General features: G+C 50.7%; 1 protein-coding gene across 1 annotated transcript; it reads right to left on the reverse strand.

The window, feature by feature from the left end:
- Window positions 1-504: 504 nt before the first annotated feature.
- Window positions 505-3,184, reverse strand: JUNB (JunB proto-oncogene, AP-1 transcription factor subunit). Its single transcript, XM_066593687.1, has one exon. The coding sequence runs from the start codon at window positions 3,075-3,077 to the stop codon at window positions 2,232-2,234; it is 846 nt and encodes a 281-aa protein (XP_066449784.1). The 5' UTR covers window positions 3,078-3,184; the 3' UTR covers window positions 505-2,231.
- Window positions 3,185-22,998: the final 19,814 nt, after the last annotated feature.

Below are 22,998 nucleotides of genomic sequence, written 5' to 3' on the forward strand. Positions count from 1 at the left end.
CGCTGTGGCTTTGCACTGCGGAGGGTCTGGAGCAGATACGCTGTGTGTGAAGGCGGGCGGGCGGATAAACGAGCCATGCCCGTTCAGGAAGGAGGGGGATCGTTGCGTCCCACCCGTCTTCATTCACAGTAAACAGGTAGTCATTCTTGAACGACTGCCTGTTCACACGGCCGATCCCTCGTTCTTTTTTTTTCTGCATCCAGAAACTGAATGACAAACCAGAAGCAAACCCATTCTCATTCATCGTTCAGTCGGGGTGTGCCTTTACACTCAACGTTAGTCTTTCGGATTCTCCCTGCATTGCATGAATCCAAACAATTATCGTTCCGTGTAGAAGCACCTTAACTGCTTTAGCGAGCACGTCCAGGCGCCACCCGGCGATTGGCATGCGACGCAACCACAGCAGGAACGGGCATTATTAAAGGCTCTTGTATAACGGGCCTGGAGCACGACTCTCATCATCCGTAGTCGTGTATATGTGGTGTAATAAATGCGGAACACACGTTTATCTGTAAACAATCATTTACTTAAATACAGAAACATAGAAAACGCGCGGTGACGGCGCGGTATAAAAACGGACAATTCTACACAGAAAAAAAATAAACACAACATTTGACACTTCCCAGAAATCTCCGTGTGCAACTTCCCTGTAAAGTACCTTAAATAAACTACTGTGCATTAAATACTAGCGGGGGCGGGGCATCCGAACCTGCAGAGCCCCTCCCCCACCCTATAGATAAAAGGCCTTGCTGTGCGGTGCCAGGCCTGCCCAGCATGTGCCCACAGCCTCCGCACAGCAAGCGCCCCCAGGAGTCACCACGGTGGTTTGTAAACCTCACACTGGAAGAAATCCAATATTTGCACTTGTCGTAAGTCGCCGCAGCCCGGGGGTGATGCCCCCTACAGTGCACGACTGACGAGGGTGGTCCCTATACCCACGGGCAGTGCCATCTTCATACTCCCCTCCCCCAGCTTCCTCATTTCACATCATTAAGCACTGGCAAGGAGGCGGTCACCACACTGCTATGATTAACCCTTCTGCTGCCACATGGGCACCAGTGCACCTTGCCATGTGGCAGCAGAAGGGTTCATCAGACTCCAGGCACCTCACTGCAGAGCCACAAGTCAGGGAACAAAACAGGAGTGCTGGGACTTGTAGTTCCTCAGTAAGGCAGCCAGAGTCTCTCCCAAGTCATGGTCCTTCTGGAGCAGCAATACCATGGATAGTTGGCAGATAGGCCAGCATTTCACCCCTCCCCCCAAGTTCTTGCCCTCTTCACCCACACAGGGCACAGTTTAGAAATGGGCAAATACTGGGATCCAGTAAAAGCCACATCTCCTATCAGTTCATAGTCCCCAGCGAGTCTATAGATGGGGCTGACAGCAGGGGTGCCAGTTATCAGCCCATTGGATGTTGTAAGTCAGTCTATAGACAGCAGAGAGCGATGCAGTCATTATTGATGTTGCAGTTCAGTCTATAAACAGCAGGGGCACTCTCTGGATGTCAGTCTATAGCTAGCAGGGGGCATTGTAGTCATCAGCCCAACAACTGGATGTTGCAGATCAGTCTATAGACAGCAGAGATCACTGCCGTTATCAACAGCTGCGGTTGGATGTTGCAGACCCTGCCAGGGATCCCCAGGTGAGTCTAAAGCTCAGGCAGACATTAGAGGGCGCCATCATCATTAGTCCTGACAATTGGATGTTGTAGTTCAGTTTATAGACAGCAAGGGGCGCTGTAGTCATCAGTCCCCAATTATGGATGTTGTGGTTCAGTCTATAGCCAGCAAGGGGGCGCTGTAGTCATCATCCCCCGCTGAGCTGATGTTGCAGTTCAGTCTATAGACAGCAGTCGGTATTGTAGTCATCAGTCCCCAATAATGAATGTTGTGGTTCAGTCTAAACCCAGCAGAGGGCACTGTAATCATCATCAGTTGAGTGTTGATGTCGCAATTCAGTCTAGACAGCAGGGAGCGCTGTAGTCATCAGCTCCCAATAATGGATGTTGCAGTTCAGTCTATAGACAGCAGGGAGGCGCTGTAGTCATCACCCGCTGAGAGTTGGATTGCAGTTCAGTCTATAGACAGCAGGGGGCACTGTAGTCATCAGCTCCCAATAATGGATGTTGCAGTTCAGTCTATAGACAGCAGGGGGCGCCGTAGTCGTCCTCCCCCCGACAGTTGGGTGTTGCGGTTCCGTCTGTAGCCGGCAGGGGGCGCTCTGCGGACAGCTCAGAAGACGGCGTGCCCCTTGCCCCCCAGCAGCAGCTGGCAGCCGTGCCTGGCATGCTCCCGCACGCGGCCCTTCAGCTGCTCCACCTGCTCCCGCAGCGCGCCCGCCGTGCCGCTCAGGCCGCAGTTCTCGCTCTTCAGCTCCCGCACCTTGTCCTCCAGGCGGGCGATGCGCTCCAGCTTCCTCTTGCGGCACTTGGTGGCGGCCAGGCGGTTCCGCAGCCGCTTCCGCTCCACCTTGATCTTCTCCTGCTCCTCCATGTTGATGGGGGACATGGGCGTCGGCGTGCTGTCTCTGCTGTCGCTCCCGTCCGGCACCGTCTGCGGCTCCTCCTTGAACACCGGGGCCGGGCCGTAGCCCGCGGTGGCGGCGGGCGGCAGGTAGCTGATGGTGGCGGACGGCTGGCGGTAGCAGTTGTAGGCGGACAGGTTGGTGTAGATGGCCGGGTCTCCCCCGTACAGGCCGGCGGCGACCTGGGACGCGGCGGCCCCTCCGCCCAGGGACACGTTAGGCGGCGGCGCGTCCCGGTTCATCTTGTGCAGGTCGTCCAGCGCCCGCACGAAGCCGTCCACGAAGCCCTCCTGCTCCTCCGTGCCGCCGCGGTAGAAGAGCTGCTGGCCGCCGGCCGCCGCGCTGCTGACGCCGGGGCCGCTGTGGATGATGAGCCGCTCCAGCTCCGGCGCTGACATCTTCAGGCTCGGCTGCTCCGTGTAGTAGGACAGCTCCGGCTTGCGGTAGTGCTCGGCGAGGGACAAGCCGGGCTTCAGCAGGGAGGCGTCCGGCCGGGAGTAAGGAGACAGCAGGGAGTCGTCGTGGTAGAAGGGCTGCTCCATCTTAGAGCACATGAGTCCGCGGGCTGGAGAGGGCTGAGCGGCGGGTCCGTTGCTGGCGAGTCGCTGATTGTTCTGCTGCTGTCACCGCGGCGCTCTTAGTCCATCTGACAGCTCCCTCTCCGGCGCCATAGGCTTTATACGGGAGCCCGGCCCCCGGAAGCTGCAGGCTGAGCGCTGATTGGACGCGGCTCGTGACGTTACGGCCGTGGACGTGAGGAGAGGGGAGGCGTGCGTGTGACGTCAGTGCCAGGAAACTCGTGCTGCTTGTAAACAAGGAGGAGGGGGCGCGAGTGATGGGGGCACCGGTGGGGCTAGATCAGCTCTGGGGTCTCTGTTATCTGCAGGACGTGTCTGATAAGGAGGGAATTCCGGTGATGCTGGAAGGAAGGAGAGTCAGGTGTTTGGAGGCATCCATGGCGGGCACAGTGTCTAGTGGGCATCAGCTGGCAGTGTCATGGGGGCATTTGTAGATGGCACAGTGTTGTGGGGTAGCTGGCAGTGTGATTGAGGCACAGCTGACTGGCACATTGTTATGGGGGTATCTGTAGCTGCCAGTGTTATAGGGGTATCATTGGCATAGTGTTGTGTGGGTATCTATAGCTGGCAGTGTTACAGAGGTAACTGACTGGCACATCGTTATGGGGTGTTTTCAGATGGCAGTGTTATAGGAGAATGATTGACTGGCATATGGTTATGATGGGTAGCTGTATCTGCAGTGTTATGGCACCATGTTGTGGGGGCATCTGTGATGACATTATGGTAGGGTTATATGTAGCTGGTAGTGTTAGGTGGCATCTGAAGTGTACGTTGGTGTGGGAGTGTATTGAGGCATCTCATATTGGCATAGTGTTATGGGGGCACTTGTACAGCAGCCGGTATTGTTATGGGCATCTGTGGTAGCCTCATAGGGGGTCTGTCCTGACAGTATTATAGGGGTGGCTCATTGTTATGTGTGCATCGGTAGATCCCAGTGCTATGGGGCATCTATAACTGGCACATTGCTATGGGGCATCTATAACTGGCACATTGTTATGGGGCATCTATAACTGGCACATTGTTATGGGGCATCTATAACTGGCACATTGTTATGGGGCATCTATAACTGGCATATTGTTATGGGGCATCTATAACTGGCACATTGTTATGGGGCATCTATAACTGGCACATTGCTATGGGGCATCTATAACTGGCACATTGTTATGGGGCATCTATAACTGGCACATTGCTATGGGGCATCTATAACTGGCACATTGTTATGAGGGCATCACTAGCTGGCACATTGTTATTTGGAGATCACCATCCTATATGGGCCTAGAAGAGTACAATGATCTTTATAGTATAATCACATTACCACTTCTCCTCCCCTCCTTGATGACGGTCTCCCTCGTCCCTACTGCTCGTTGTTTGGCGTACCGCCTTATGCCATGTCGTCGTAGCTGAAGCTACAGGACATACCTTAATGACATTTTAGCTGTAGTGAAGGCGTGTCGTGACCTCACAAGACATATAGGGATAGAGAAGCTCAGCAGCAGGAGAGGCTAGAGAGGATAACAAGGGGTTAATGAGAAAGAGGAAGTCACTGATAATGATAGGATGGGTGATAATTATAGGGAGACGACCGATGAGAGGAATGCAGGGCCATACTGATACAGGGCCATACTGATACAGGGCCATACTGATAGGACGGGAGGTTTCTGGATATTATATAGGAGGATTACAGGGATAAGGAGAAAGTGGCTCATTGGGGGGCATTGAGGAGGGTAAAGAGCAGTGTGGAGGATAAGGGGTTAACAGGGAAGTCATAGTAGAATGGGAAGAATAAGGGGGTTGTATAAGGATAAGGCCGCCTTCACACGCTCCTGAAAGTCGTGTCTCGCAACGCATAAATCTCGCACCAATATGAACCCCATTTTTTTGACGGTTATATACATGAGCGTTATTTTTTTTCCCACATCACGGTGCGGAAAAAAATGGCAGCATGTCCTATCTTTGGGCGGCCCCTCTGAACGCCTTGCCCATTGGCAAACACATCGCACGGCATACGATGTGAGGTCTCCCATTGAAAACAATGGGAGACACTTGCTGATCCTCTGACGTGGCTCAAAGCTGCATCGGAGAATCGCTACAGCCCAGAAGTGATGGGAGGCGGGTTTTACAGAAAAATGTCCCACATCCGCCAGTACATAGCACGTGGACAAGCGTGATATCAGGCTGAGTTTCACGTCCCGATATCACGCTCGGTCGTGTGTAGGAGGCCTAAGTGGGATAATCCCAGGGGTACGGGAGAAGGAGAAAGTGTCAGGGGACAAAAAGGATTAATAGAATCTTAAAGGGGGTCCTCTATTGTGGACAGTCCCTTGTAATTAGAAGGGTCCTGATAACAGATTGTCCCGCTGCTGTGACTTGTCAAGTGCTATCTGTGCAGGAGCCCAGTAGTAAGTGTTCAGTTTTCCTACAGCACCTCCGCAGGAGAAATGAAGTATTACAGAGTTCCTATTGAATTTATTAATAGACAGTCTGGATGTTGTGAGACCTCCAGAGAGAGAGACGTCTTGTGTAGCCGCTCTTCACCATCTTTTAACTTCGATTTCCTCGATAGGGTACAGGAAAATGTGTTTTCTAACCTTGACAAATAGGAGGTGGCATCAACAATATGATGGAGGGGATGAGAAGTTAAAGGGGTTTCCAAAGACTAAACTTAAACCCCTTCACTTAAGAAAGCCACCCGACACTTGAAACCGCTGACTGGCTTATATCTCTGGGGGTAGTTAGACTGCACACATATCAGACACTCCGAGGCGAATGTATTTTATAGCACCCACCATCCAGATGAATGGACAAACTATGTAATAACGGGGGCTCTCCGACTGATAAAGGAGGGGGTCATTAGCAGGGGAACCCTCTTTTATGCTACATCTGTCCATGGCTTCCTTTGAAGTGAATGTGGCTGAGCTGCAATACTACACAACTACCTGTCGACAAGGATGGCGCTGTTTTTAAAAGCAGATAGTAATTCCGTCCAACTCCTGATAAGGACAGGAATATTAGGTTAATCTACTTGGTAACAGGGTCCAGAAAAGGACAGCTCTGATTGGCCGCTATGATGTTTCGATAAATAAAGCCCATAATGAGAGCGCAGAGGAGAATCATAATCTGTCTGGAAAGCGTCCACGTGACCGGCTGTGTACATGGCGGTCAAGTATCAGTGGAAGAAAACTGAAAAAAAAAATCTATTTCAGTGCGCCAGAATATAATAGGAATGAGGAACGGAAAGATGGCGGGGGCGTCCGGGCGACCTACGAAGAGGGAAGTGGATGGAGAAGACTGTGTAGTAGTTGACAGTGAAGGACTGCGGTGACCGCGCTCCTCCTCAGTAACGGCCAGTTTCACTTCCCAGATCCTATTACACTCCCCTACTTGTCAGAGCAGCGAGGCCGTCCGCTGCCGTCTTCCCTCCCCTCTGGCTACTATGGAAGTGCCAAGTTCACGTCTTCGGTGAGCTCTGCCTGTCCCAGGAGAAGCAGCATCTGAGGCGACTACTCCTTCGCCTCAGGCACTCGGCACCCTACGGAATCCGGATGTGCCGCACCCTGCGCAGGGCGGTCACTTTGTGCCGAGATTTTCATTCCTGGAATTCCAGCATTGGCATCCTGCAGGACTGGCCTGTGCCCACGTGTCACCAACTGTCACCTCTCATCACCTGGCTGACGTTCTTCCCAGGTGTCGGCCATACTTCGCTCTGTGGACTATACGTTTATAGTGCAGCTATCCGATTGGCAGCGGATGTTATAATAATGGCTGCCAATTTTCGCAGTTTTATCGGTAGTCGGACGACTGACCCATTTCGATGCCCAGCTTTATGTATGGGTCGCCATGAACAGGCAGGGACGCTCAGTAACCCCCCAATGATTCCATTTCTCCTCCAGCATTGGCTGTATAGGGGCGCTCTCTAGGTCTCATTTTCCGGTAATCCGCCCCCTCCGTGTGGTGTCGTAGTTGCTATTGCGCGAGGTCACAGAAGTGTTCGCCTTAGTGAAAGGTCAGAGCTAGTGTACAGACAGGAGGAGTTGTGAAACGCGCTGTGGAGGGTGAGGTCTGGCACAAGCCTGCTCCTGTCACGTCTCCTTCATCATCCTGTCAGGACGCCAATTCCAGGGCACTCCTTAAACGCGCACGGAAGTCTCACCTCTTGCAGGTACGCGGCCGAGGTTTCCGGAATCCTCCAGGGCAAATATTGATTATAGAAATGACAAGGAGGCATTTACTCTGCTGGCGGCTCGTCCACGCTGGCGCTGCTGGTTCTGTTTCAGGAGCAGGAAGATGGCACCCACTGGCCGGATGGAACCATCATATGATGACCCCACTGACTATATTGGGCTCCATTTGGTTTCCGTCCAGCTGGCGTTTTACAGGACAAAATAGTGCCGCCCGCAGCATCATGTCGTGTTTGATTTTTAATGGATTTCAGTGATTTGTAACTTCCAACACCGATGTGAGCAAATATATGCTAGAAAGTCTGCGCCTCCTACTGAAGATGGCGAGCCATGTGACATGGAGTCAGCACCTCCCACCGCAGGGTGATACAGGAAGAGGAGCTATGTGACATGGAGTCAACCCCTCCCACCACAGGGTGATACAGGAGGAGGAGCCATGTGACATGGAGTCAGCCCCTCCCACCACAGGGTGATACAGGAGGAGGAGCTATGTGACATGGGGTCAGCTCCTCCCATCGCAGGGTGATACAGGAGGAGGAGCCATGTGACACGGAGTCAGCACCTCCCACCACAGGGTGATACAGGAGGAGGAGCCATGTGACGGAGTCAGCCCCTCCCACCACAGGGTGACCACCAGAGTGACCTCCATACTGACTACAGTAGTAACTGTGATCTTCATAATAGCCGCAGCAGTAACATATGGTGACCCCCATAGTGGCCACAGTAGTAACTATGTTCCTCATAGTGACCCCAGTAGTAACAGTGACCCCATATTGGCCGCCATAGTAACTGTGATCTTCATAGTGGCCGCAGTAGTAATAGTGATCCGTTTAGTGACCCCAGTAGTAACAGTGTCCCCCATAGTGGCTGCAGTAGTAACAGTGTCCCCCATAGTGGCTGCAGTAGTAACAGTGTCCCCCATAGTGGCCGCAGTGGTAACAGTGTCCCCCATAGTGGGTGCAGTGGTAACAGTGTCCCCCATAGTGGCTGCAGTAGTAACAGTGTCCCCCATAGTGGCTGCAGTAGTAACAGTACCCCCATAGTGGTCCAAGTAGTAACAGTGACCCCCATAGCGGCCGCAGTAACAGTGTCCCCCATAGTGGCCGCAGTACTAATAGTGACCCCCATAGCGGCCGCAGTAACAGTGACCCACATACTGGCCGCAGTAGTAACAGTGTCCCCCATACTGGCCGCAGTAGTAACAGAGACCCCCATAGTTGGTGCAGTAGTAACAGTGTCCCCCATAGTGGGTGCAGTAGTAACAGTGTCCCCCATAGCGGCCGCAGCAACAGTGTCCCCTATAGTGGCCGCAGTAGTAACAGTGACCCCCATACTGGCCGCAGTAGTAACAGAGACCCCCATAGTTGGTGCAGTAGTAACAGTGTCCCCCATAGTGGGTGCAGTAGTAACAGTGTCCCCCATAGTGGGTGCAGTAGTAACAGTGTCCGCAGTAGTAACAGTGTCCCCCATAGCGGCCGCAGTAAGTGTCCCCCATAGTGGCCGCAATAGTAACAGTGTCCCCCATAGCGGCCGCAGTAGTAACTGTGACCCCATAGTGGCCGCAGTAGTAACAGTGTCCCCCATAGTGGCCGCAGTAGTAACCGTGACCCCATAGTGGCCGCACTAGTAACAATGACCCCATAGTAGTCCCATGGATGCTACCCGGCCAGAGGCCAATAGCAACCCCCCACTATTGGCCTCTATCTGGGCAGCATCCCTCCAGGCTCTGTACTGACATGGCCTGCAGCCTCCGCCCGGCAGCGGCAGCCGCTACTGAGCCTGCGGCACTGGCTTTTCGCCTCGGCACAGATGTTGGTGGGAAGAGGTCAGCGGTCACAGACTGCGCTGCCAGCGTCTGCGCCGAGGTGAGAGGCCAGTGCCACAGACTCAGCCGCGGCTGTCACCGTTTATGTTATTTCGATGCCCGGCCGGCGGGCCACATAAAATAAGGCGGCGGGCCGGATTGTATTTGACGTGTGCATTACACGGTGACACAGGTGGGAGTTGAGTCCAAGTCTGCTCCTCCCACCATGGGGTGACAGACAAGAGGAAGGAGCTATGTGACTTGTAGTCTGCCCCACACAGGAGGGCATTGTGGACTGCGGTACAGGGTACTGCAGGGCTTAGATACACGTCCTCGGTTGAGCGGTTTCTCCTGGATCACGCCTGGCTCCGCCCCTACTTCCTTCTTCCTATTAATATCCTATGACACAGCGGGAAATGACGGGCGGGATAATCCGTTGTGAGAAGAACTTGTTAACCCCTTCCTATCCGGCAATAAAAATAAGTTTTCATTTGAAGAGCTGAAGCCCCGTCCAGCGCGCGCCCTCAGCCGCGTCACGCCGCAAACGTATTTTTATCTAGTCGAAGATACTGAGAACGAGATCTAAAGATTACGCAGTAACACCTCTGCACAAGCTGTACGAGCGAGATAAAAGGGGAAAACGGTCTTAAAGGGAACCTGCCTCCTACAATGATGGGTCACACTGTAAATGTCCCTTCTTGGCCAATCACAAGCTGCGATAGAGCTCTTGTGATAACTTCTAGGCGTACTTAAAGGGGTCATTAAAAGGGTCCAACAAAAATAACATCAATATGGGATGTCCTGTTGCTGTGATCAATAGCTGCGAGGGAATTCTACAGCAAGTGTTCAGTTTCCCAGCAGCGCCCCCAAAGGAGAAATGAAGTGTTACATAGTGCCATTGAAATAACGGTCCTGCCCACGTATCACACTGACAATCTGGGTCTATCGATAGACATCAATGTTTCCATTTTGAACTGCCAGGAAGAGCCAACAGCGGTGCAGCCCCCTCATTGCAGAGATCAACAGGGGTCTCAGCAGTGGGAAAAACTTTTCACCTGTCACTCTGACTTACCCAAAGTTAATAAAAAGAGCAGTTAGTCCTTAAGGCTAACTGCGCACTGGCAAGCGCGATATCGCACTCGGCAACGTACGTGTAATCCACGGATGCGAAGCGATTCGCAGGCAAAACCGCCTAGTATCGCTTATGTGACATTCCGATCCTCTGGTGCGAGTTCCACCTACGATGGAGTGTTTCCCATTGAAATCAATGGGCGATGCGTTCCGAGGAATGCGAGAAAAAAAGAACATGCCACAATTTTTTTCCTCGCAGCATTGAAAACAATGGAGTTCATATTTGCTCGCGTTTTCTACATCTCGCAATGCACAAAACGTGTGTGAGACTAGCGAACACACACGTCACATTGCATCATCTGCACCGCAAGATAACGCGTTTCGAGGCCGTGAAAAATGATTTTCTAGCTCTGTGTTATACATTAGTGAAGTCTGTATATAGACTGCAGGTTACCCTACAGTGCCTTCCAAGACCCCTGTGATTAACCCTTCCCACCGTAGAGCAGTGCAGCATTATGGGGGTGTCGGAATGCCACATTGCAGCTCCGTTCACGTCATAGACGTTCGCGGTGAACGCTTGCGGCGGTGTAATGCTGAGTCTCATATAGGTAGCAATTTGCGTAGAGTCTTCTCCCTCTCATGTGGCTTGCAGATCACCAGCTGACATATTTCTGACCATCGCTTCTGTCTGCAGCCTGAGTCACAACCAGGACCCTCCATAATGCAATATATCCTCTCTGGATCCGGCTGAACGCAAGCCAAGGTTCACCCTTCACAAGCCTCTTGTATACGAGGGAGTTGTCTTCTCGGCGGTGCCCTAATACAAGGTTGGCCATGGAAAAAGTAGCCCACACGCTTATGGAAGCCGTAAGGCTATCTGCCTGTGTTGCCCATAGCAACCAATCACAGTGCAGCTTTCATTTCTTATACTGCTGAAGTAAAATGTAAGCTCCGCTGTGATTGGTTGTTATAGGCAACAAAGAGTTTCTTTCAGACAACTTTCATAAGAGTGTGATGACGGCTAATTTTCCGTGGCCCCCTGTACAACTTGCATTGGAGAGATTAAAGGATTGTACCACAACTGATTTTCATCATCTTTCCATAGGGCGGGTTATAAAAGTTTGTTTGGGGCAGGTCTCACTGTTGAGACCCCCACCAATCCTGAGAATGAGGGTCCCGTGTGTCTATCTTCTTGTCGCTACCCACATGGAGACTGAATGGAGCTGCAGTCACACATGTCTGGTGCCACTCCATTCGTTTCAGTTGGACTGACGGAAATAGCTGCTCGGTTTTCTCTGGCAGTACCATTGGGAATGAATGGCGCAACAACGCGCTCTATTAATGCTCCTCTTGCTGTGGGGGTCCAGCAATTCCTCAGTGAGAGGAAGACAGATCCCCCATTCTCAGGATTAGTGAGACTCCCACCGATCAGACTTTTATCGCCTAATGGTCCTTTAACATTGAATGAGAACCTCCTGATTCTTGTTTTCCCGAGCGAACGAGCTGGTGACATCATCAATCCCATTTGTTTTGATCATAGGACGGATCTGGCTTTTTTTCCTGCTCTATCATGTCAGTGTGAACCTGGCCTAATATTGCACTTATCTAATATTCATGTAACTTTATAGAATTTAAGAAAGCCTTTATAGCAGCTACCTGACTCTGAGTACTACCCAGGAACAATTCGAGTCCTTCTGCTGCCTGAGGATAAAGTGAAATAGAGAACTTTCAGTCTAACTTGGAGATGGCAAATAGGGACAAGAACAAGTGGCACAAAAAGTATACCGTGAGAAGTATTTTCAGTTTATGCCGCACCCTTGAACACTCTGCTCACACCTTCAGAACTACTCCTGGTCATACCCTGAAGGCAGCACTGACACTGCTCATATAATACCATCACAGAGCTATCCTCAGAGGGCAAGAAACACTGCAGTGCCCATCATGCCAGCTTCATAATAAAGAAAGCAATACCCTCCCATGTTCTGCACTCCCTCATTGTGAGCAGCCAATCAACAGCTGCTGTGGGTGACTACCACTTCCTGTGCCCGCTCAAGGAACAGCACTGCTTGAGGTCAAGCATTTACTTTAAGTGTGCACCCCTGTGCATTACTGAATTAGCGTGACCTCTTGTGATCAGTAGTGCGGTACGTGATGGCCATGTCACAGTCTGCTCTCACATAATGCGCTGACCTCTCCTGTATGACAGAAGGCAACATTTGTCAGTCATGAGTAAATGTGGTGAATTGGGTGACTTTGACAGCGGGCAGATTGTTGGCACCCAGAGGTGTGGTGCCATTACTTCTAAAACAGTCGCACTTGTTGATACCAAGACTGGTTGAACCATAAACAAACATCCGATAGAAGATCACACAGCGGCAGGCCACATGCGGTTGATCCCAGAGATGAGCGTTGGGTGGCATGACTAGTATTTGAGCAACAACGTGCCAGAGTAGACCCACTGACCCAGCAGGGTAGTTAGACAAATTTCCACAATGGCCATGTGGCATACCACAATGACTGGGGCTCAATAACAGAAGACCGACAATGGTGCCACTGATGAGCCCATGTAATTGCCAACAATGCATTACATGGACCTAGGAAGGACGCAAATGGACCTTGGACACATGGCAGAAGGTTATTTGGAGTGACTAGTCCTGTTTCATGCTGAACCACACAGATGGCCGGGTCCACATATGGTTTAAACAGCATGCAGCCGTATCCATTGGGTGTACCGTGGGGGTTCGACAGGCCGGTGGTGGCGGTGTCATGGTCTAGGGAGTGTTTTCCTGGGATGGCCTAGGTCTGTTGGTCATCATACAACAATCCTTGAATGGTACATGCTGTTGCTGGTGCATCTTGTCTCCACCAGAAGAATGGGTGGAGACAAACTGCACGTCCATGAACAACGCCCACAACTTAATTGGCCGGCCAGGAGAATGGGTGGAGACATAACTTTTGATTGCCTGGCCTGTAGCCCCTGTCACTGCGGTGACTGATTTGTCAGCTCTCAGCTCCGTTCTTCCTGCTGCTATCGCCGGCCGCCGCAGCAGCTGCTGGCTCCGCTGGCACTCTCCTCGCTGCCCTTTGCTCCCCTTCATGTCAGCTCCCAGCTCCGGTCTCCCTGCCGTATCAGCAGCTGCTGGCCCCACTGTCACTCACTTGTCCTTGCCCTTTGCTCCAATCCATGTAAGCTCCCAGCTGCGGTCTCCCGCCCCCCTGCCGCCACTGTAGCTGCCGGCCCGCTGTCATGGTCCTCACAAGGGAGAGTGGTGCAGGAGGACCGGAGCACTGTTTGCAGCGCAGATGGGACAGCAGCAAGGAGACTGACAGCGCAGGAGGTGGGAAGAGGACAAGGGAGAGCAGCGGAGGGGTGACACGGGCGGGAGGGGAGATGATGGGCACCCATTCTCCTGTCCAGCAATCAAGCTGTGGGCGTTGTTTGTGGGCGTGCAGTTTGTCTCTACCCATTCTTCTGGTGGAGACAAGATGCACCAGTACCCATGCTGTTAGCTGACAATCTGCACCCATATCTTCAGGAGGTCTTTACCGACCACAGTGCCATCTTTCAACAGGATAATGCTTTGTGTTAATGAGCTTGGGTCACTAGGGGGTGGTTGGGGGAGCACAGCAATGCACTGTAACCCCATTGAATGTGTTTGGGATATGCTGGAGAGGGCTGTGAGATCTGCTACCACTTATCCCCAAAATGTGCACCGACTGATGGAGCTGCAGCAGCGGGCATGGGGGGCGAGTCGAGTACTGAGGATGTTCGCCACCCTTTGGATTCTGTTCCCCAATGTCTGAATGCTGCGATGTGCGCCAAAGCGTGGACCAACCCGTCATAGAGTAGGTGTTCCTTATGCAATGATCGCTCAGTGCATTCATTCTATTCCATTTCCTTACCTTTCCAGCCGCTGCTGTAGGCCTGTTCGTTAGGTTGGAGTCATTATTGTGCTGCGTTGACTCCGGCCGATGACCACAATGCCCTGTATAATATTTGACATCTGTTGGTAATTTGAGGATTTTGGGAGGAAGAATTTCCCCAATCCTCCCGGCACGTTACACAAGCTCCATTGAGAGTGAGAATGACTCAGTGATGAGGCACAGGACTCGCTCTCACTTTATTGCCAAAAGTAACCCCCACCCAGCGCTACTTCTGGACTATCGGAGGCGCATTCAGCTATATGTATTATATGCAACAAATAATCAGGAAAAGTAGAACCCAGCGTCTTCAGAATATTTCTGTCTTGAAATGTCTGTATGTGACCATTTTTCACTTTTTGCTACCTGGAAACCGTCAACATGCAGATGACGCTTTTGAAAGATCTCGTGACGGCTTTTTTAAAATCCTGTTTTAACAATGACTCATCGTTTTCTGTGGCTTACCAAGGAAGAGACTTGCACTTCTGCAATCCATCCTAATGTTATCCTCCCATATTCCTGATCTTCAAATGCCAAACCTCTGTGTCAGTCTTCACCGCCTGACGTTTATACCAGGAAGAGAATTCCAATTCCTAACATACAGAGCTCTTCCCTATGTTCCTTCACCAACGTCCAGGTACCAACCTACACATCACCGTTGTCTCATGCCAGCCTCTTCCACCATTGTCGTCGATATCCAGGATGTCTCTCTGCCATGGGCAGGGTCAGGCTCGTAATGTATGTAACTGTTTTACTATGGTGCCACTGAATAGAATGGCGCTAGATACAGTAAATGGCCACTTTTTTAGTGCTCCCACGATTGAAGCTTTCTTGTGTAAAAGTTAGAGCGGTGACCCCGGAGTGCAAATGGGAAAATCCAGCGATCTGAGCGACTTCCAACGAGTCCCGGTCATCGGCGCTAGGGGATGGCAGGATCTCACTGCCAACCGTGTGGGGTTTTTCGTACAGCGGTGTGGAGAGTTTACCGAGAATAGCAAGAGCAAGGAAAGCATCCAACAAAAATGGATCCTGTGAACGGAAACGACTGTTGTAGGGCAGTGTGGCCGTCACTGTTATTGGGCGTCGAGGCTGTCACTTTTATTTGGGTCCCTGCTGCAGCCGTTGTCTTGGGGTGGATGGTTGCTGCTGTGACTGTGACCTGGGGCTGCCATTGTTTTGTCTATATTATGAAGGCTGTGTGGCTGTGAGTGTAATAGGGGGTCCTGTGGCAGTCACTTTTATGGGGGCCTTCTCGCTGTTATTGTTATGGGGGTCCTGTGGCAGTCACTCTTTTTGGGGCCTTCTAGCTGTCACTGTTATGGGGGTCCTGTAATTATCACAGTAATGGAGTCATGTAGTTGTCACATTTATGGGATCTTGTAGTTGTCACAGTTATGGGGGCGTTCTAGCTGTCACTGTTATGGGGGTCCTGTGGCAGTCACTCTTTTTGGGGCCTTCTAGCTGTCACTGTTATGGAGGTCCTGTAGTTGTCACAGTTATGGGGTCCTTCTAGCTGTCACTGTTATGGGGGTTCTGTAATTGTCACATTTATGGGATCTTGTAGTTGTCACAGTTATGGGGGCGTTCTAGCTGTCACTGTTATGGGGGTCCTGTGACAGTCACTCTTTTTAGGGCCTTCTAGCTGTCACTGTTATGGAGGTCCTATAGATGTCACAGTTATGGGGTCCTTCTAGCTGTCACTGCTATGGGGGTCCTGTAGATGTTACTGTTATGGGGGTCCTGTAGCTGTCACTGTTATGGGGGTCCTGTAGCTGTCACTGTTATGGGGGTCCTGTAGCTGTCACTGTTATGGGGTCCTGTAGCTGTCACTGTTATGGGGTCCTGTAATTGTCACAGTTATGAGAGCCTTCTAGCTGTCACTGTTATGCCGGTCCTGTAGCTGCCACTGTTATACGGGTCCTGTACCTGTCACTGTTATGGGGTCCTGTAGCTGTCACTGTTATGGGGACATGTAGCTGTCACTGTTATGGGGTCCTGTAGCTGTCACTATTATGGGGACCTATAGCTGTCAGTGTTAAGGGGGACATGTAGCTGTCACTGTTATACGGGTCCTGTAGCTGTCACTGTTATGGGGACCTGTAGCTGTCACTGTTATGGGGTCCTGTAGCTGTCACTGTTATGGGGTCCTGTAGCTGTCACTGTTATAGGGGTCCTGTAGCTGTCACTGTTATAGGGGTCCTGTAGCTGTCACTGTTATAGGGGTCCTGTAGCTGTCACTGTTATAGGGGTCCTGTAGCTGTCACTGTTATGGGGACCTGTAGCTGTCACTGTTATGGGGTCCTGTAGCTGTCACTGTTATGGGGACATGTAGCTGTCACTGTTATGGGTGTCCTGCAGCTGTCACTGTTATGCAGGTGCTGTAGCTGTCACTGTTATGCGGCTCCTGTAGCTGTCACTATAATGGGGACCTATAGCTGTCACTGTTATACGGGTCCTGTAGCTGTCACTGTTATGGGGACATGTAGCTGTCACTGTTATGCAGGTGCTGTAGCTGTCACTGTTATGCGGCTCCTGTAGCTGTCACTATAATGGGGACCTATAGCTGTCACTGTTATACGGGTCCTGTAGCTGTCACTGTTATGGGGTCCTGCAGCTGTCACTGTTATGCAGGTGCTGTAGCTGTCACTGTTATGCGGCTCCTGTAGCTGTCACTATAATGGGGACCTATAGCTGTCACTAGGGGTCCTGTAGCTGTCACTATAATGGGGACCTATAGCTGTCACTGTTATGGGGTCCTGTAGCTGTCACTGTTATGGGGTCCTGTAGCTGTCACTGTTATGGGGACCTGTAGCTGTCACTGTTATACGGGTCCTGTAGCTGTCACTGTTATGGGGACATGTAGCTGTCACTGTTATAGGGTCCTGTAGCTGTCACTGTTATGGGGACATGTAGCTGTCACTGTTATGGGGTCCTGTAGCTGTCACTGTTATGGGGGTCCTGTAGCTGTCACTGTTATGGGGACATGTAGCTGTCACTGTTATGGGGACATGTAGCTGTCACTGTTATGGGGGTCCTGTAGCTGTCACTGTTATGGGGGTCCTGTAGCTGTCACTGTTATGGGGACCTGTAGCTGTCACTGTTATGGGGTCCTGTAGCTGTCACTGTTATTGGGTCCTGTAGCTGTCACTGTTATGCAGGTCCTGTAGCTGTCACTGTTATGCAGGTCCTGTAGCTGTCACTGTTATGGGGTCCTGTAGCTGTCACTATAATGGGGACCTATAGCTGTCACTGTTATGGGGGTCCTGTAGCTGTCACTGTTATGGGGACCTGTAGCTGTCACTGTTATGGGGTCCTGTAGCTGTCACTGTTATGGGGACATGTAGCTGTCACTGTTATACGGGTCCTGTAGCTGTCACTGTTATGGGGGTCCTGTAGCTGTCACTGTTATGGGGGTCCTGTAGCTGTCACTGTTATGGGGGTCCTGTAGCTGTCACTGTTATGGGGTCTCTCAGCTGTTATTGCTCTGGGGTCTTGTTGCTGTCCCTGATTTTTGGAGGCTGTGATTATTACGGAGACCCTGCAGTTGTCACTGTTATTCGCAGATTCTGACCATCACTTTTTTTTGGGGGGGGGAGGGTGCTCTTACTATTATGAAGGTTGTGCAGCTATGACAGTTATGGGGTTCCTGTTGCTGTAAGCAGGCTGAGCTTGTTGTGTCCCCCAATAGAGAGCTCAGGGCAGACATTGGGTCGTTGTTCCTGTACTAGTACAGTTTGCTGTCTGTGCCCCACTACAGGGTCAGCTATGGAGAGGTAGACCGTCACCACACTCTTATGAAAGCTGTCTGGGAGGCAATCTACCTTTGTTGCCCATAGCAACCAATCACAGCGCACCTTTCATTACTTATACTGCTGAGGTAAAATGAAAGCTGTGCTGTGATTGGTTGCTATGGGCACCACACTCATGAAAGCAATCTAGGAAATCTTTGTTGCCCATAGCAACCAATCACAGCACAGCTTTCATTTTACCTCAGCAGTATAAGTAATGAAATCTGCGCTGTGATTGGTTGCTATGGGCAACAACGGCAGATTTTCTTTTAGATGGCTTCCATAAGATTGCGGTGCCGGGATCAGAGGTGGGCTACTTTTCCGTCGCCCACCCTTTCGTATTGTATGCCAAGACTTTGTCTAGAATATCTAACTGGAAACCATCAGAAAGCAGGCCAGCTGCTGACAGATACTCTAATTCCATCTTCTGTCCGGTAATACACTGTGCGGCTCAGCTTATTAACACATAAGCACCCAAATAATCCCTTCAAGCCTTACAAGACAATGAGCACAGCTTGTTAATGGTTTCCGCGCTGACACGGCGCCGTGTAAAAACGAGACATCAGTTGTGTATTTGAGAACCTCTTGTGGCGGTTTCCTAGTCATCCGTGCAGAGAACGAGGCTGCCAAGATAAGAAATGGTTAATTCCGTGGTTAGGGGAAGACTGGGCTGATTCATCTCTAAAAATCCCAGCTTTACAGCTGGACGCCCCACGGAGAGACGCCGCCAGAGGGAAGGACCGGCTCAGTAACGCCAGATGTACAAGAATCGCCACATAATCAGCGCCGTATCACATGTGGCCGCCGCTCATCCTGACAGTTGTAAAGGTCAATCCCTGCATCTTAAAGGACCCCTAGAGCGCCAGCTTATAATAGTACAGTACGTAAGTCGCCCTTCACACGGGCGTATTTACGCGCACAAAATGCAGTAAATAGAAGCTGTTCATTCCAAAGGGTTCGTTCACACCTATATTTTGCGCACGTAAAAAAAAAATGCAGCATGCTTTACTTTTGTACGCCTTCGCACACTAAAGGTCCCTATCGAAGTCATTGGGGGGTGCGCAAATATGCACGTAATACACCAGGAGATGCGCAATACGCTGCGTGATTCCACTGGGAAAAGAACACATCTGGAATTCATTAGACTACATAGCCATTTAAATTGGGGCGTGGTTGTGTCCCGTGCGCAAAAGCTAAGCCTTGTGCACAGAAAAAGTACATTAAAATACGCAGACAAGCACGCAAAAAAGACTCATTCATGGCACAAACGTTTTGTGCTGAGGCGTGCTGAATTGCACATACGCCAGTGTGAAGCCGCTCTTAGGTCGGGCGCACACGAACGGCTCGGATTCCGCATGCGGGAGGCCCACAACGGATTCCGGCTGTTAGTCCGTCCAGTGACCCTGCATGCGGCACTTATCTGTATTGCGTATGATCGCAGAGGCTCGCAGCAGTACAGGGTTTTTTTTTCCATTAGTTTATTTTTCACCCCGCCATCGCTTAGCGATGATACGTTATGTCAGTTACATATGGGCGTATGGGTGTCCACACGGATTCCATAGTAAAGCAGAGCATACTTCGATTTTTCTTCGCAATTCGTGTCTGCGAATGTGAAGGAAAATACGAAAATACATGCCTTTCAATACCCGCGTTTTACCACAAAAAGTTCGCGTGGAAGTCGTTCGTGGAATCTGCAATTCAAATCCAGTTGTGTGAGACCCACCTCGGGGAACGCTCACACGAGGCGGGAATGCTCCACCATTGGTGCGGATTTTGAGCTGAAATCAGCTGCGTTTCCGCTGCTGATCTGGGCAGATACAGCGCTCCCCTCAATTCCCAATTCTTCATACTGTCAGTGTAGCCCGGCAGCTTCTAGTGGGTGCAGGGCCACTGGTCAGGTGATGCTGCGCAGAATCACCTGACCAGCGCTGCTGCGCTCACCACAAACTGCCGGGCTGCGCTGACAGCGCGAAGAATTGGGGAAATGATTTAAAGTCAAAATCCGCACCAATAGTGGAGGCGTTGACTGTGTTTTGGATGCGGAATTTGTCGCTGTGGAAATTGCACAGCATTTGCGCACAGCGTGAACACTAAAATACAAGTCACACGTATGGATATATCTTTATGTATTGAAAAAATGAATTTCTGTTGTCTGTTCTTGATGCACGGCCAAACAACCGGACCAAACTGCTCAAATTTTCCACATAGATGAATTAGGCGCTTCGTAAGGTTTTAGACTGGATTCAGCTCTCTCGGACTCACCGTTCTCGATATATTCACAAAGAAAATGGAATGCAAACGCAAATACTTAAGGGATTGTCCGCTAACTGGATTCCCTATGGTAAAATAATAAAGTAAACTATATTTACCCCTCTGTGGCTGCCAGGATTCAGCGCTGCTCCCGCTGTGGTCCCGGTGATTGCTGTGACAGATGATGTCATAGGAAATCAAGTGACTGCGGCAGTGATGAGATCACCACCAACCACTCTTATCACCTATCCTGTGAACAGGTGATAAAACTCAATGGTGGTTTAACCATTTTAATAGTTAGATACACCTGTATTTAAATATCCTGGTCAAGGCAATGACTCTTTGGTCCCTTCTTATGGCACAGAGCGCCTGGGACACATGGCTAGTTAACCCCTAACTATGCCCCAGGAAAGGGTATTGTGCTCAAGGGCATGGTAAAACAAAGCAGTTTACTGCAGAGCAAATCAACTACCATACAGGTGAACCTACCTAAAGAGGAAGAAGGGTGCATGACTGTCGGTGCCGCTTATTCCAGGAAAGATAGTAGTGGACAGGACAAAAAAAAAATCTACGGCTGGGTCGGATTCCGCATGCGGGATCCCACAGCCGGATCCGACCCTGTGCCCGACCGGAGACTCCTGTGTACCTCTCTGGATGGTTCTTTTCTGTGCTGCGGATGTGCTGTCAGGCGCACATGCACAGTACAGAAAATGCTGCGCCGTCGCTAGGCGATGACGGGGAATCCGCGACCATTTCGCAATGTCATTGCAGAAGGCCTGCGGATCGGACAGCTTCCATTAACTTCAATGGAAGCCGTACGCACGAAATCCACACTGGAATAGGACATGCTGCGATTTTCCCTACGCGAGCGAAAATCACAATTGATTTCCGCTTGTGGACATGGAAGAGCGATTTCTATGTGCAGTATGTGCCGCAGGTTCTGGAGGCGGATGCCCGCTTCGGATTCCGCAATGATTGCGCACGCTCAACTGCCGCGCGTCGATGCAGGGTACTTTGCTTCTCCTGTCCTCAGGATCGGTGAAGCTCCCATATCTTGGCTCTTCACCAATCAGAAAGTTATGCTGTGGATAGGAGATCATTTTTTAATATTGGCACAGTCTCTTTAACCGATGGCGCCACTTATCCCAGAAGAAACAATAGGATTGACAAGGTTGTATTTTTTCAAGACCTTTGAAGGGACACTGTCACCACAGAATAACACCATAAACTAAGTTACGGCCTGTTCCGGGTGGAGCCGGGGGATGATTCTTTTAGGCCGGCCTCACACGAGTGTAAGCGCAATTGTGCATTACTCAGCGCAACGCATTTGCGCACTGAACGAGGCTTTTTAGCATGCATATCAGCCTATCTTATATATATCTCTACTTATTCTGCCCGCAGGGCATGTTCATTCGTCCAGGACCGGAGGGTTGCTTTAAGAAAATGATCATAAAGCTACACCCCCCTCTCTAATAATCCTCCTTTCTTAAAGTGTCCCTCCGTCAAGGAGCTCCTCCACCTTCTCAAGGGGCCCTTTACGCACCGCCATACCGCCGTCCGATCATCCTTTAATCAAGTTGTTGAATCACATCTGAACCATAAGGTCAGGATGAACCCTCGCGTCACTTATGTCCCAGCTGTCCTCTACCGTACGTCTTTAAGAATAGCGCCCATTAACCCCTGCATAGCCATCAGCTATTTGGTGTGAGCCAGAGTGACAACCACTCAAGGAGCCGTTGCAGCGGTCATACATGTGCGGGTTCACATAGACTATATCAGTGATCTGTGTGTGCAGCGTACACCCTGCGCCCTGTGGGTGAGTCACACACCTTGGGGGGTGACCTGTGTGTGTCTGGGGGTCAGTCCCTGGGAGGTGAGTCACATGTCCCAGACAGGGCAGGGTGTGTGTCTGTCTGTCTGTCTTTCTGGGTGTTGAGAGAGCGGGTGTCTGTCTCTTTTTTTTTGCATCCAGACAAAAACATGTTTTCTATCCCGAGGAGGAAATTCTTTGTCTGGAAAACATAACGAGGAAGTGGCAGTGTTGTACAGCGTCTGTACGGTATAGGGGAACATGCGGGGGTCAGTCGAATTACTGGATCCACCCCCCCCCCCCCCCCCCCCGCATGTCACACATACAGGGATCCAAGGAAGCTGAGACATGGGGCGCTGTTTGCAGAGTGCTCACCCTGCTGTGCTGGACGTGTACGCGAATGGCCCCCTTACAAAGTAGGGTCTCTGTAGAAGACACTGTTGTGTTAGCCAGGAAAACTGCTGGCGATGCCTTCCTCCCCGTGACCGGCGGCAGCTTATTCACGCCAGCACTTTACTTTCTGTTTTAGCAGATTTTTTTTAATATGAAACTATTAGCAAAACAATTGAATCGGACCCAAATGGAAATCATAGTTTCAGTTTCTTTTAAAGGGCCACTCCAGTGAAAACACATTTTTCATCCCTGGATCCCTTGCCTGTCACACTCTGGTGGTCTCCTCTGTGTATTGTACTGTCTTCCATGCAGTGCAGCCCCCTGCCTGATACTTATCAGACACCATCTTGATGATGAGATTTTTTCCTTTCACTTTCACATCAACCCCATGATGCATCAGGGCAACATTCGTTAAAGGATATACCATTTCTGCCTGCTATGAGGATAGTTTAATTCCCTTCTATATTCACCTATATAATCTGCAGACCATAGTTATACAGTCAGGAGGATGAGCTGTGATCTCCTCTATTATACCTGTGTAATTATCATCAGTAACTATGATAAAAAGTGTCTGTGTCCCCCTGCAGGAAGTGGTAGGATTCATGAAACAACATAATAGACTGAGAAATTAATAAATTCCAGACACTGTAATCTGAGCTGGTAACTATTACTACTGGGGCCA

The sequence above is a fragment of the Eleutherodactylus coqui genome, chromosome 2, assembly GCF_035609145.1.
Source record: "Eleutherodactylus coqui strain aEleCoq1 chromosome 2, aEleCoq1.hap1, whole genome shotgun sequence".
Lineage (NCBI taxonomy): Eukaryota > Metazoa > Chordata > Amphibia > Anura > Eleutherodactylidae > Eleutherodactylus > Eleutherodactylus coqui.

Excerpts from the sequence above, each read along its gene's own strand:
- JUNB (XM_066593687.1), bottom strand. The coding sequence starts at position 3,077 with ATGTGCTCTAAGATGGAGCAGCCCTTCTACCACGACGACTCCCTGCTG.